Source organism: Trichosurus vulpecula, chromosome 9 (genome assembly GCF_011100635.1).
Source record: "Trichosurus vulpecula isolate mTriVul1 chromosome 9, mTriVul1.pri, whole genome shotgun sequence".
Taxonomy (NCBI): Eukaryota; Metazoa; Chordata; class Mammalia; order Diprotodontia; family Phalangeridae; genus Trichosurus; species Trichosurus vulpecula.
The window spans coordinates 20336087-20352168 of record NC_050581.1 but is presented as its reverse complement, the minus strand read 5'-3'; the positions used below and the strand labels follow the sequence as shown (position 1 = coordinate 20352168).

Sequence of the window (16082 nt, the reverse complement as noted above, 5' to 3'; positions counted from 1 at the left end):
TTCAAACAGAAAAGACAACACACACATATATTAAATATATACAAAACAGATAGGTAACCTTTTGGGTGGGGGTGTGGATGGGGTGAAAAGGGGAAAGGCACTAGTAGCTGGGGGGCATCAGCAAAGGTCTCTTGAAGAAGATGGTGTTTGAATTTCCCTCTAGTTATAACACAAAGACACTATCTGAAAATGGAGTAGGACTTCATAAGCAGCAGACCCACGAGATAAAGTCATGCTTTTGCTCTCAGGTGGATTTTTCAAGATTTTAATGTTGTATGGAATTTCAAAATATTATACAGGATCAGGGTAGGACTTTGTAAGATGAAAAGCTTGTTAGAGAAAAAAAATCTGTTGAGGATCCAGAGTTCTCTAATTTACACTGTACCTAGAAAATAAAATACAGGAAAAATAGACTAGCTGACAAGGCTGGTCTAGTCAGTGGGGAAAAAGTACAAATATGTATCTCAGTCTCAAGACCTGAATTCCAGTAAAGCTGAGATGGCTGGAACATGTATTGAACTGTTAAAGTCTGTAACTACAGAGGTTTCATTCTGGAGAGTTCTTGAACCAGAAAAATAAATGGAAGTTTTCTCTTTCTTTGCTTTGCTTTGTAATACACCTGGTCAATAGGATATTGCTAGCAGCACTCTGAGGGTTAAGAGCATACTCGGTGAATAGGAAGCACAGCAGAGAAAAATCACTGCCTGTCCCCAACCTCCTGGGAATCAACAAGTTATTTTAGTCTGAAACGTCTACTTCATGCTCAACCCCCCGAGGAAATTGCATTCCTCCTTCTTCTGATGGATGGCTCTTTAGTGACACATCCTGCTGGTCATCTCTTTCTGAAAAAGAAGAGGAAGAGATGTAATTAGGATTTTTCTTTTTTAAGACTGGATCTCCTTATGGTGGAAGCAATGTGGCTAGTCATACAGACCTCATCCCAATGTGGATCGGCATGGAAGATTTTACCTGCTTTCTTTCCAACAGGGGCTGATTTACCCCTCCTTATGCAGCCTGGGGCCCCTCTACCACTCAGGGCTCGCCTTATTGGTGACTAGACGTGTATGGATACTTAATTGACTTTAGTCCACTGCAGCTCAGAATTCTCATTGGGAGTGTTCTACTCAGTCTACTGCACTCAGGGATACTCAGTAGTTTTAATAAAACTTCCCTCTTTGGAAAGGATTGTACCACACCTATGTACACTAATGGTTTCTAGGCCCAACCGCCCAGCTGTTTGTCACAGAATTATAAAATCAAAGAACTAACGATGGCAAGAACCTGACAGCATTTAGTTCAACTCTCATTTTATAGACGAGTAATTAAAGCCCATGAAGATGAAGTGACTAGCTCCAAGTCACCAAAGGAGTAAGCATCAAAGACAAAATTTGAACCCAGTTTCTCTGTCCCAGACACAATGCTTTTTCCACTACAGGGGATCTCAAACTGGGTATCTCACTGCTCCACTTCAAACCCAGCCTATTCAAAATGGATTTTTAAATCTTTTCTGCTAAGTCTGTTCCTTTTTTTTCATTTCTCTCTGTGTGAGGGACTGCCACTGACCTGGCCTCTCATATTTGAAGCTCTGGGTTTATCTGTGACTCTCTCTTTCCTCTCACATGCAATCAGTTCCCAAGTTAAGTCCATGTCAGCTTGCCAACAATTGTCAGACACATTCCCTCCTCTGCACTCCCCATTCCCATTGCTGCCACCATAGCACAGGCCCTCATGACCCCTGCCTGCACTATTCCAATACCCTGTCTATGGAACCTACTCCTACTTGCTTTCCCTGCTTGAAACCACGTTCTACATGACTGCCACAATAACCTTTCTCTTTCCAGCTATAATTCATATTACTCCCCGACAATGCTCTAGTCAAACTAGATGGCTGATTTTTCCCTGCTCTGCCAGCACACCTTGTTTTCCTGCACCTTTGTGTCTTTGTTCATGCTGTGCCCTATGCTTAACATGTCTTCCCTCTTCCTTTTTAATTTAATTTTAATTTTTATTCAACAAAGGTTCTTATATAATCTTTAAAGCCTACCTCAAAATGACTGCTTCCATTAATCATTCCCTGATCCCCCTTAGAGTTCACATAACAATATATTTTTCAATGCACTAATGTACTGAACTTGTGCATGCACTGATATTATGTATTAAGAGTGATGTTTGCTTATCAATGGATAAGTCTTCATAAAGGCAGGAGGGTGTATGGTACAGTGGAAAGAATACTGACTGCAGAGTCACAGGATAGGGATAAAACATCTAATCCAGCTTCTGATACATAGTTATACATTGACTTTGGATAAGTTACTTGGATAAGTCACCCAGAGACTCTCTGGGTCTCAGGTTTCTCATTTATAAAACAAGAAGCTTGGATGAGATCGGTCAATCAATCAATATTTACTGAGCACCTACTATGTGCCAGGGCCTCTGAGGTTCCCTTTAGCTCTATATCTATGACCTTATGATTATGTCTTATCTAATTTTGCAGATTTGAATGCCTAGGAAAATTTTACACAGAACAGGTGCATAACCAGTGTTTGTTGAATGAATGAACAAATGAGCAAATGATTTCCACATCTAGTTACACCACTGGACACTGCAGTGACCAAAATTCACTGCACTCCTCTCTAGTCTTTGAGGCAGACAATACTGCCTGCTATCTTTATTTCTAAGAAGTGGAGGGAACAATAGCAGTAAATATGAGGCTGATATGCTGACCGTACCAGCTAAGACAGGCCTGACCTGCAGCAGAGCTGACGCCAAGAACGTCAATCAAGAGAAACCTAAATCAGCGCAAGCTATAAAGCAAGAAACACTTGGTTAAAGAAGTATGGGATAATTGTACGTATAAAACCTATCTCTGATTGCTTACTGTCTCAGGGAGCAGGGAGGTAGAGAATTTGGAGCTTAAAATTTTAAATGAAAATGTTTTTAAAAATTGGAAAAACTTGGAAAAGTTTTGGAAAACTTTGGAAAAAAGGGAACTTTCAGAGAAACATATAACAAGAAAAAAGATGGTCTTGTTAGGCAGCAAAAGCAAGAGATGGAAAGCCCACTCCTGTGTTCTCCTGGTATCCACATGATGGCAAGGGAATCCAAAGAAAGCCCCCAGAAACCTGGATGGACCTCCTCTGCTAGATTTATAGGATGGCATGGCGGACTAGCGTCATATGGGCAGAACTTATGTGGACTGTGTTCTATGTTGTTGGGGGTACCCACACTGATGAGACCTAGATCCTTTGAAGCAATGGAGTATAAACCATCCCAACCCGTGTCCACAAATTATAATAACCATATTCACATATATGCTCATAGGAAAATGAGAATTTATTCACCTGATTCCAATCTAGCCTAAGTCAAAATCTAGGTAATACATGAGCTACACTCTACTGCTTGTTTCTATTCAGATTCCATAGGCATCTGCATTTTGACAGAACATCTTTGTGTCCACTAAGCCAGAGATTTTCTTATAATGTGAAATAGGGAGCTGTAGGAGCAGGAAGAGACACAATGAAGAGAGAAGAGGTAATATCTATTTGTGCATGCATCTGTGTGGCAATGCAAGCACTACAGCTGAATAGTCATCCTGACTCTAAAAATTATTTGCAATAAGTCAATGTTTCCACATATGCATTCATAGTCTGTACAACACACATACGTATTCATTCAAATGAATTTGATTGACCTGGATTGTGGACCATGAGATTCAAGTCAAGATGAGCCCTTTAGCAATCACCTAGTCTAGTTTGCTGTGGGGCCAGCTAGGTGGCACAGCAGAGTGCTAGGCCTGGTGTGAGGAGAACCTGGGTTCAAATCCAGCCTCAGACACTTACTATCTGTGTGACCCCAGGCAAGGCATTTAACTCTGTTTGCCTCAGTTTCCTCATCTGTAAAATGAGCTGAAGGAAATGGCAACACCATTCTAGTATCTTTGCCAAGAAAGCTTCAAATGGGGTCATGAAGAGTTGGATGTGACTGAAAAATGACTGAAGAATAACAAAGTCTAGGTTAAGTGACTTTTCCAAGGGCACATAAAAAATAGGATCATAGATATAGAGCTTGAAGGGACACCTAGGGACAATGTATGACCCAACCCCACATTTTTATACACACACACACACACACACACACACACACACACACAACTGAGGCTTAAGAAGGTTAAGCGATTTGTTCAAGGTCACATAGAAAGTAAGAGGTGGAATTTGAATCAAGATCTTCTGATTCTAGAGCTGGTGAGTGCCAAGAGGTACTAAATGAATTCTTTTTAAAAAATTTTATGACCCTCACCCTCAACAAACATGAATATTTCATACACAAGCCATAGAAAAAAAGTCTGTATGTGAAATGATGAGTCTCCGATATGCACAGCTTGTTTTTCTTTTGAAAGAATCTATTAGATTCAACATGATGGTATCTATACCACTCTGCCTATCTTTCTCTGAATCTTTCTGCTCTGTCTTGTGTGTTTCTTTAAAGTTTCATCAAGTCTCTCTTCTTTCTTTTCCCCTTTCTATTTTGTGTCACTGTCCTTAGGCACCCACTATATCCCATAACTCACTGCACCCCCTCTTAAAAAAAAAAGCAAAAGCCCTTCTTTCTAAACAAACACAGTCAAGCAAAACAAATTTACGCATTGGACATATCTGAACATTTATCTGAAAATTAATGTCTCATTGTGCATTACAGTTCATTTCTATTAAGTATTCTTTGTTAAGAGGTGGAGATATTTTTTTCTGAGTTCATATCCAGCCTCAGACACTTACCAGCTGTGTGACCCTGAGTAAGTCATTTAACCTCTGTCAGCTTCACTTCCCTTGTCTGTAAAGTGGGGATAATAATAGCACCTACCTGCTGGGGCTGTTGTGAGGATAAAATAATTAATATTGTACAGTGTTTTGCAAACCTTAAAGCAATATATATATATGTATGCATTTGTATATGTACAATATATTTGTATATAAAGCTATGTGTATGTATATGTGTGTATATGTTTTTGTTTGTTCAGCTGCAGTTGTGTCCATTTGTGCTGTGTCCCCACTTGGGGAGTTCTTGGCAAAGACAGTGGAATAGTTTGCCATTTCCTTCTCCATATCATTTTACTGATGAGGAAACTGAGGCAAACATGGTTAAGGGATTTGCCCCTGTTCACACAGGCCAGATTTGAACTCAGGAGGATGATCTACTGCAGCACCTAGCTACCCTCTCCCGCCACACACACACACAGTGTTGTTGCATTTGTTATCATCATTATCCTCATCCCTCTTCTGTAATCACAACTGGTCTTACTACAGGGATTTTTAATCAAAATCAAGAAAAAGAATGACAACAATCCAAAGAAGAGCAGCCATCTAAGGATGTATTCTCATTCCCCCACTGGCATCCATAAGAATAGTTGTGAGTGGTCCAAGGTAAATGTCTATGTATACCATATATAATATAAACATAATATACATGAATTTATGTACATATATGTAAACATATACATGTATGTAGCAGAACAGCATGTCAGGGGAAAGAAATGCAAACAAAATTTTATTAAGCTGCTCTATCAAAATTCTATTAGGATTAGAATGAACCTTCAGGGTTTAAAAAAGATGATTAGAAGTTTCAGACAGAATCTATAACAGGTTCCATCATGTTTCAGACTGTCCTCATCCAGGTGACTGAATTCTTGAAGGCGCCCCACTGAGTGGTGCTTGCTGAGATCATTTAAAAACTTGCTGCTGAAAGAATAGTCATTGGACGTCATAAAGAACATCCAAAGTTCTTCTGTATCATCCCGTTCTTCCGAGCTACATACTTTCATGGGAGTAGATAAGGGGTCTGTAGTGAATGTCGAAGACCTATGGAAGGGCCTTTTGTCAAAGCTATCTATCCATTGAAGTGATTTGACAGTACTGGAAGACACAGAAGCATGGGATCACTCCTAATCTCCAGAAATTGGTTTGAAAAAAATGTACCAATGGCAATAACAGACTTTTCAGTGGCATTTTAGTAAACAATATGGTTGATTGTTGAAATCTGTAGATAGTGATATTTTGTTTTATGACTTCTTAAATCTTTCTCAGATCCTACTTCCCTTCTACAAACCTCAGGCTAGGAAAGAGAGGGAATGAGCTATTTTACTCATGCCTTGTTCACTCTCAGGGTTCTACATCACTTATGCTAAGACAGGCCAGTGGATAGGGTGATATAAGTTTTCTGGGTCAGTGAATGAGCTTGCGGTTGCAAACAGTACCACTACATTTGCAAGATTATCATAAGTTTTATTACAAAATTGTCATATTTTATTAACAGTTCAGGTTAAGTCTTACAAGTTGTCAGCTATGCTGAGATTTTATTTTCTTTACATTCTGTTCAAAGTTCCTCATGAAATCTTTTCCATGAGTTCAAATTCTTGAGTTACTAACTACCCCGTATGTCTGACGTGTTATGGAAGCTGTAAAGAAAGAAGAAGAGAGAAGAAAATACGAGGGGAAAAGTATTTGGAAAACAGTAGAAAGGGACAATATATTGATGGAATAATTGTTCTGTTTGCTTTTAAAAGATGGAAACTGGACTTATTCTCTAATTCTAATTTAGATACATTATAGTAAGGTAAAGTTTGAATAACTGAATTTTAAACATTTGAGGGGATATTAAAAATAAAAGCTAGCATTTATATAGTGACTTAAGGCTTCCAAAACATTTTACAAATACCATTCATTTATCCTGGGATAAATTTCACCTGGGAGGTGAAATATTTTACAGATGAGGAAATTAAGACAGGAAGAAGTTAAATGATTTATTTTCCCAGGGTTATATAAGCTAATAAATGTCAGAGGCTAGCAATAAATTTGAACTCAAGTCTTCCTGACTCCAGGTTCAAAGCTCTAGCCACTATACCATCTCAAATGCAATTATTCTGGATTTAAAATTTTAGTTTATAATTGGGAAATACTGCAAGTAGATTAAAAATGAGAAATTAATTACAGTATTTCCCAATTATAAACTAGAATTTTAAATCCATAAGACAGAATAATTGCATCTTCTTAAGTTAAAAGCTTGGTTTCAGTGAGGTGGTGCACTGGCTAGAGCTCTGAACCTGGAGTCAGGAAAATTTGGGTTCAAATTTATTACTAGCATCAGACATTTACTAGCTTGTATGAAATTTAATAACTAAGTATTTAACATCTTTTTATGGAGCTAGTAGACAAAAATAATTTTTAGCAAAAAATATGCTATTACCCCACCTGGTGGGTTTATATTTCTATTTTAAAATGGAAAAATACTGTATTTTTTTGCTACCCACTGTTTTTGATATTAAAACAAATAACTATCTTGAGGGCCACAGAATCTCGCTCTTACCACTCAAGTCATGGAATCATCAAAATTTAGAGCTGAAAGGGCCCTTGGTCTATCCCTTCATTTTATGGATAAAGATATGAAGGCCCCCAGAAAGTAAATCCTGGTAACAGAGCTAATAAGCTATACAGAGAGCCTTCCGATTTCAGAACATCTTACTGCTACTTCGATTACTAATCCACTTAATTTTTTAAGCAGCAGGCTATTGACCCTTTACCATGGCTGGACAAAGATCATGGACTTTAAACACACCCTCCAATTTGAACAAATTTCCAGTTTTAAAAGTAAGCCCCATGTTGTGTAGGCAAAGCTGCCTGTCCATACAAGCCTATGTAAAAGCTGCATGGTTACATAACAGGAGAAACAGCAACAGCAGATCCATAAGAACAAAGCAAAAGGGTTTGGTAGAATATGATGACAAATGCTTTGAAAAAAGAAAATGGGCTTGGCAAAAGGGGTTATCTAAGTTTTTTTTTAATATTTCAACAGAGTTCAATGATGCAGAGGTTGAGTGTGGGTCACATTGCAAAAGAAACAGAAACAGCAGCAAACACAGAAAAGGCTTTTAAAGCACATATTCTGCCTCGAATTTTGATTACCTTTCTGTTCATTGGAGCAATGGGCACTGTACCATTGAAGAATATGGAGAAAAGAAGCAAGAGGAGGGGAAAAATTCAGATCATAGATTCAGAGCTTCTAGGGTCCTTGGAAGTCATTTAGTTAAACTGTCTCATTTTGTGAATAAGAAAACTTGGTCAATAAACATTAAATACCTACTATGTGCTAGTAAGTATGTTAAGCTCTAGGGATATAAGGAAAGTCAATAGGTAATTCCCGCCTTCAAGGAGGTTGCAGTGTAATGGAGGGAGAAAACATTCAAACAACTGTAAATACAGGTTAAATTGGTAATAATAAACATAGGAAAGGCACTGGAATTATGGGGGATCAAGAAAGGTTTCTTATATAAGGGTGAGATTTTATCTTGGGCTGGAAAGAAAGCAAGGGAAGTGTGGAGGGAGACGAGGAGGGAGAGTATTTCAGACAAGGAGGAAAGTCAGTAAAAATGCCCAGAATTGAGAGATGGCATATCTGGTTTGAGGAATGGAAAGGAGGTCAGTGTCAGTGGAATGAACAATATGTGGGAAAAAGGGGAAGAGTAAGAAGACTGGGAAGGTAGAGAAGGATCGAGTAATGAAGGGCTTTGAATGCCAAACAGAGGATTTTGTAGTTGATTCTAGAGCTGGTAAGGAGCTTCTGGAGTAAAGAGGGATGACATGGTCAGACCTGCACTTCAGAAAGATAATTCTGACAGCTGAGTAAATGGACTGGAGTGTGGAAAGACGTGAACTAAGCAACAGGTTATTGCAATAGTCTAAGTGTGAAATGATGAAGAATTGCACAAGGTAGCAGTGTCAGAAGAGAGAGGAGGGCATGTGCGAGACATGTTATAAGGTAAAACTGACAGGCCTTGGCACTCTGGATATTGGGAGTGAAAGTGAGGAGTCAAGGATGACACCTAAATTTTGAGCCTTGATGACTAGGGAAAAAGTGGTGCCTAGAACAGTAACATGGAAATTAGGAAAGGGGAGGTGTTTGGGTGAAAAAATGGTGAGTTTAGTTTTTGGGTATGTTGAGTTTCAGGTGTCTATTGGACATCCAGCTTGAACTCTCCAGCTGGCAGTTAGAGATGTAAGACTGGAGTTCAGCAATGAGGTTAAGGGCTAGATAAGTAGATCTGACAATTGATTAATGAATCCATGAGAGGTATTGAGATCACCAAGTGCAATAACACGAGGGAGGAGAGAAGAGAGAGCCAAGGACAAAGTAATGGGGAAAAACCACTGTTAGTGGGTGTGACCTGGATGAAAATCCACCAAAGGAGAATAAGAAGGAGTGATCAGATAGGTAGGAGGAGAACCAGAAGATAATAGTGTCCTGAAAACCTAGAGAGAAGAGAGCATCACGGAGAAAATGGTGATTGATGGTGTCAAAGGCTGAAGATAAGTCAAGAGACTGAGGATTGAGAAAAGGCCATTATAGTCAGCAATTAGAAGATAATAACTAACTTTGGGCAGAGCAGTTTTTTTTAAAATTAAGATTTTTTTATTTTAGTTTACAGCACTCAGTTCTGCATGTTTTTGAGTTCTAGATTTTCTTCCCCTTCCTTCCCTCTCCCTCCCCTGCCCCCAAGACGGCATGGAATCTTTCTACATATAGCTTCGCATTAAACTTATTTACACAATAGTCAAGTTGTAAAGAAGAATTATGACCAATGGAATGAATCATGAGAAAGGAGAAACAAAACCAAAAAAAAGAAAAAGAAAAAAAAAAGGAGAGCAAATAGTTGGCCTCAATCTGCATTCAGACTCCATAGTTCTTTCTCTGGATGTAGATAGCTCTCTCCATCTTTAGTCCTTTGAAGTTGTCTTTAAACCTTGTATTGCTGAGGAGAGCCAAGTCTATCAAAGTCAGTCATGACAGAATCAGTATGTCTGTGGTTATGTACAATGTTCTCGTGGTTCTGCTCCTCTCACTCAGCATTTTGTCATGTAGGTCTTTCCAGGTTATTATGAAGTCCCCATTTCTTATAGCATGATAGTATTCCATTATATTCATATATCACAACTTGTTTAGTCATTCCCCAATTGATGGGCATCCCCTTGATTTCCAATTCTTTGCCACCACAAAAAGAGCTGCTGTAAATATTTTTGTACATACAGGTCCCTTTCCCACTTGTGTGATCTCTTTGGGATATAGCCATAGAAGTGGTATTGCTGGGTCAAAGAGTATGCACATTTTTATAGCCCTTTGGGCATAGTTCCAAATTGCTCTCCAGAATGACTGGATCAGTTCACAACTCCACCAACAATGTAACAGTGTTCCAATTTTCCCACATCCTCTCCAGCATTTATCATTTTCCTGTTTTGTCATGTTAGCCAATCTGACAGGAGAGATGTGGTACCTAAGAGTTGTTTTGATTTGCATTTCTCTAATCAATAGTGATTTAGAGCACTTTTTCATATGCCTACAGATATCTTTAATTTCTTCCTCTGAAAACTGCCTTTCATATCCTTCGACCATTTCTCAATTGGGGAATGACTTGGATTCCTATAAATTTGACTCAGTTCCCTGTATATTTTAGAGATGAGGTCTTTATCAGAGACACTGGTATAAAGATTTTCTCCCAATTTTCTGCTTCTCTCCTAATCTTTGTTGCATTGGTTTTGTTTATACATAAACTTTTCAATTTAAGATAATCAAAATTATCCATTTTGCATTTTGTAATGCTCTCTATCTCTTGCTGGGTCATGAATTCTTTCCCTTCCCATAAATCTGATAGGTAAACTATTCCTTGCTCGGGGAGAGCAGTTTTGGTTGAATGAAGAGATTGGGAGCCAAACTATAGTTGTGTGAGATGAAAGAAGTAGAAACACTTGTAGATGGCCTTCCCAAGGAGTTTAGGTACAAAAGAGAGAAGAAATATGGGGTTATAGCTAACGGTAATAGGTGAAGTGGGGGTTTTTTTTTAGCATAAGGAAGACATGGGCATTTTTGTAGGCAATGGAGAAGCAGCCTATATACAAGGAGAGAATTAAGATAGTGAGAGAGTGGGGATGACAGAGAGGCAAACCTCTGGAGAAGATAAGATGGAATGGCACCATTTGTGCATGTTTGCCTTGGCAAGAAGGAAGGTTACCTCATTATGTGAGACAGAGGTGAAGGAGCACACAGTGGTACAAGGTATCTGGATGATGTGAATTGGAGAAAGCTAAAGTGAGTCATTTAAGGTGCCATAGATAGTAAGTAGCAGAGTCTGGTTTTGAACTAGGTCTTCCAGATTTTAAAAGATTTTAAAAAAACATAGAGCACCTAGTGTGGCAGGGCATGCAGAGCTCAAATGTGACTTTCAGATACTAGCTTGTGACCTTCTTAACCCCTGCCTAAAACTGGAGAAGGAAATGGCAAACCACTCCAGTATCTTTGCTGAGAAAACCCTATTGGGTTGGTCACAAAGAGTCAGACATGACTAGACAACTGAACTACAAGGTCTGAGCTACAGTGGAGTTAAAACTTATCAGGTTTATCAGGCTTATCAGGCATCCAATTTATCACTAATATGGTGTGTTGGTAATCAAAATGGGCTCCTTAGCACTTAGTTCAACAAGTGCCCTTGAAGAGTTTAGCCTTTGTTTCCTTTGATTAATTCAGTGTCTTTGATTGAGTCTTACTAGGTGCTAAGCCCCAGGCCCAAACCCCTATTAGGTGTAAAACTTTAGTGGGTGTGGATTGGCAACTAAGGTGGGGCCCAAGGTGGAGCTAACTCCAGGGAGGGCCTAGTTTACATGTCTGGGAGACCAGAGGCTTTTAGACCACGTGGGTTTAAATCCACCTCTTTGTGATGATTCTAGGTCAGGTGGGTGAGTCGCATGTGTGACTCATCCCTGACGCTGAAAAAGATATAAAAACCAGGGGTTGGCTGTCTGTTCTTTGGAGCTCTTTGGTGCAGCAGTGGTGGCGGGTGACTCTGGGCCAGCCCTTGTTCTGAGGTCCCAGGCTGAACCTAGATGCTGGTAACTATGAATCTGTATTGGGTCTGTCCATTAATGTTTGTACTTTGTTTGTAATTTGTTCTGAAGTTCAGGGTGCTGGCTTTTTCCCCTGAACTAAGTGAATGCTGTCTGTATGCTGGATTAAAGTAAACTTGTCAACCCCTTTAACCTTGCTTTCCTTATTAAAGCAGATCAAAAGAACCTTGGTTGTATGTAATGGTTGTATTTGGAATGAGAATAGGGGAACCTGATCTCAATCTATCAATCTCAAAAAATAAATTAATGAGATAGATGAGCTCTTAAAGAAAGAAGAGATTCCTAATAGTTTGCTAATAAGAATGATGATTTCTTGCACTAAAAACTACTTAGACATTATCTTTCTTTTTTATATTACTTTCTTAAACAAGTGCAACTGAAATGATAAGAATCAAAGACAAGTTTATATATTTTGCTTCTGAGAACATTAGCTCTCTGGCCAAGAACAAAACCTAATACCACACAGAGAAAAGGAAACTGATTCCAGAAGAATAGGAGAGATCACACTTAGAAGAGATTAGGACAAGAAGAATGGTAAGGAGTAGTAAGGTGTACTCACTGTCAGAAATAAAAGGAAATGTGCTTAAACTGCAGTAAAAAAGTATAAGCATGACTGTCTTAGCTATGCAGTCAGGTAACACTTAGGCATGGACTCTTATGGAGATTTCCCTTCAAAGGAGATTTTAATGAATAAGACCCATTTGTCTGCTGAGGGTGATGTAGTAGGAAAGAAGATAGATCAGAAACATGGCTTTTAGAGATCCTTTTCATTATTAAATTGAACTGAATCAGTAGGATGTTGTTTCTTAGAGATTTGAAGGACTCCAGATTGTGTTTTATTTACTTTTTTTGTTTGTGTTTTGAGGAATGAGGGAAGATGAAAGTTCTAACCATTCTGAAAATTCCATTTCTCTTGTCGGTCTTTCACTTCCCCACTCCCTCTTACATATAATGCCAAAATTTTGCTGAAAGAGACCTTGAGAGATCCTAAGCTCCTGCCAATGCACAGTTCAATCAAGGCTATGACTATTTTTAATACCGGATGACAAGTAGATATGTTTGGTATTCTTTATCTCTCCATCTAATTGCTATGAGTTAAAGAAAGATCCTTTGGAAAAAAACAGTTTCCCTTGGTCAGTGGTAAGGTCAAGAACCAAAAAGAGTGCTTGGACACATAGCAAAGGAGACTGAAATAATTTCTTTGGAGATTGTAATGAGATAGTCTGAGGACATTCCTAATGATAGATCCCCATGGGAATGGACTACCTGACCACTTTCTGGCCCTTTCCAGCACAAAGATTCCGTGAAAAGCATTATGTAATTGATGTTTCAAAAAGGCTCCTAAGAATCACCCTTGTGATTGGGGGCAGGGAAGGGAAGAAGGAAATGAGTAGAAAGTGTCTGATTCTTTTTAAACAGAAATTAAATGTTTTCTCTGAATCCAAACCAAATCCCTCCACATAGTACTCCATCCTGAATTACTACTAGTAATGTCTTAATGTCTTGTAATCCGTATGCCCTGCACCCCTAACTTTACTGCAGTCCTTACTCTCCTACAGTCAGAAGGCCCTGCCAAGATCTGCTCACTACCAATGACTCCGTAGGACCAGTGCTTCTTCTGCTTTAAAGATACTTCCAACAATTGGCAACATTCACTAGCTCCTTCCATTCAGGGACACAGTCTTAGCTGGCAAAGTCTTAAAATTTGGTGGTACTGATTTAAAATATGCATAAACGTAGATAGTAATACAAGGTAATATAGTATTCTGGCTTCACTTTGTCACACTTTCTCTTGTGTCCTAGGTCTCAAATAGTTCTAGCTATAGGAGGACCTAAAAATGGTATCAATTTAAGCCACTTAAAAGGTAAATAATCCCACTTCCACTCCATCCACGGTATAGTTGTTGATATTATTGGGCCGCTTGGAGCATTCTCTTTCTAACAAAGACCTCATTCCCCCTCTGTAAACCCCAGAGCCAAATAAGGACCTTCTATGGCTTCATAAGAACTGCTTTATTGCCTAGAATTGAAGCACCTTAATTCCTTGCTGCTAACACACAGTCAAGTATGACTCTTCTTCCAATAGTTTTCAGTATGTCACATTCCTGCCCTCAGAACAAATAGGAAGTAACTTTACAGAGGGGGCAGCTAGGTGGTGCAGTGGATAGAATGCTGGCCCTAGAGTCAGGAAGACCTGATTTTAAGTCTGACCTCAGACACTTACTGTCTGCGTAACCCTGAGCAAGTCCCTTAACCCTATTTGCTTCAGTTTCCTCATCGGTCAAATGGACAAAAAAATGGCAAACCAGTCCAGTATCTTTGTCAAGAAAACCCCAAATGGGGCCATGAAAAGTCAGTCACGACCGAAATGACTGAACAACAAACAGCAAACCTTACTGGCAGTCTTGGAAAAGCAGATTGAAATGTTAGTAGAGGAGATCAAGGCTGTCTGGGTATGAGGAAATAATTTTATCATACCTATTAAGAATATTTCCATCATACCTTTTGTGTGTGAAGCTGAAAACGTTTTTGCAGTCTCTCAATAATTCTCACTTCCGTGTCATTGTGCGGTAAGAGAACAGACAGGACCAATGCCATTGTACTGATTTTGCAGCTGATCTTGTTCAGCCATGCTGAATTGATTTGCAAAAATGATGTGTAATAAGGAGTCTCTCCTAAAACTGTATAGCACAGATTTCTTATTTCTCTCATCACTTTCTAATTTGCAGCTAATCACCAATTTAAGAGTACCTGGGAAAACCTAAAAGGACTTGGGAGAAAGAAACTGCCAAAAGACTAGTATCTCAGAAACTAATAGTGCTGATCTATGGCCCTACACACAAAACCCAGTATGAGAATGATAAGGGGGACCAGAATCTCAATCAACTAACACATGAGACACTGTGTTGTACCCTGTGAAAGGGCCTGCTAGAATGCCCAAATATCTGGTCCATCCTAGATGAATTCTTTTCCCTCTGACTGATACCTAAGACTGGGGATTTTGTTCTTCTGCTACAAAATAAGCTGGCTGTTCCAGCAAGGGGAATTTGGTGAGGATGGAAATGGGAACAAGGACAAGATCCATGAAAATGGTTGGACCCCTCAACTGGGACTCCAGGCTTTGCCAGCTAGCATTTCAAGATGTGAATTCTACTGAGAAATGCAGGGCAGCCAGACTATAGAAATCTTTCAGATCCTTCCTTGCTGTGAATGTATATAGAATCCTTTTCACATATAGCAGTTATCTATATCCTTTGTGTTTGCTTTTGAGAGTCAGTGCTGCAAACAAGCCAAAAGAAATAACATTTAAAATGTGGCATACCAGACCTCCCCAAACTGGAAACAGCAGAGTTGATTTGAACTGCTGTGCTCTCCAAGTAGAATACACATTGCTGATACAGTAGAAGTTCAGCTACAGAGTTATGAGTGTGTGAATACACAATCATACGCATTCATCCACAAAGAGACTTCTAAATGCTGACTATGGAAAGGCCCAAACTTCCATTCTTTCCCCAAACCCTGAAAATGATGAAAAGTCATTATCTAACATACCTGTAATATTGTCCCTCTTATTATACTTCAGTGTTTTTGAACACCCTCCTATTTGTACGATACAGGATATTTGTTGCTATGTGGATATGATGGAGCTTTAACACGATATATTTGTCTTTTCTCCCAACTACGTTCATCCCGTCCAGATATTTGTGGTTCAGATTATGCTCTGCTCCCTGTTTCTTCACTTCTTTGTCTGAATGGCCTTTATTTATGAAACCTCATTCCAGTAAATGCAAATTTAATTTTTCTTTCTCTCTCTTCCTTCACATCTCTAAGATCTCCAACCATCAATGGGATAAACCCAAAGATGTTCTCTCTTCGCTTTCTCAATGTCCCACAAAGTGAGGCTTCTACAGGGCTATGCTCTTGTTCCCTTCTGGTAGCATGTAAACACATGGATTTACCACTTAGGTTTTTTTTCCATATCATCCAGACTTGTTTGCAGTTGTTAGCTTACTTTTGTTTGCTGAATCTGAATGTCAAAGGACCTAACCATCTCTGATTTTCTTAAGAAGTCTTTGATCCTTTTGAGGACCATAACTAATAACTATGCTCAGTTTTGTAGAATATGTTATTTTGGAGGGCATA

General features: G+C 39.0%; 1 protein-coding gene across 1 annotated transcript in view; it reads right to left on the bottom strand.

Moving 5' to 3' along the window:
- Window positions 1-588: 588 nt before the first annotated feature.
- The window catches only part of MOB3B (MOB kinase activator 3B), a 193826-nt gene continuing 178332 nt past the window's right edge, over window positions 589-16082 (bottom strand). Inside the window, exon 3 of the mRNA XM_036738567.1 lies at window positions 589-842. Within this exon, the coding sequence (XP_036594462.1) occupies window positions 813-842 (30 nt within the window). The 3' untranslated portion in view covers window positions 589-812. The remainder of the gene's footprint in view (window positions 843-16082) is intronic.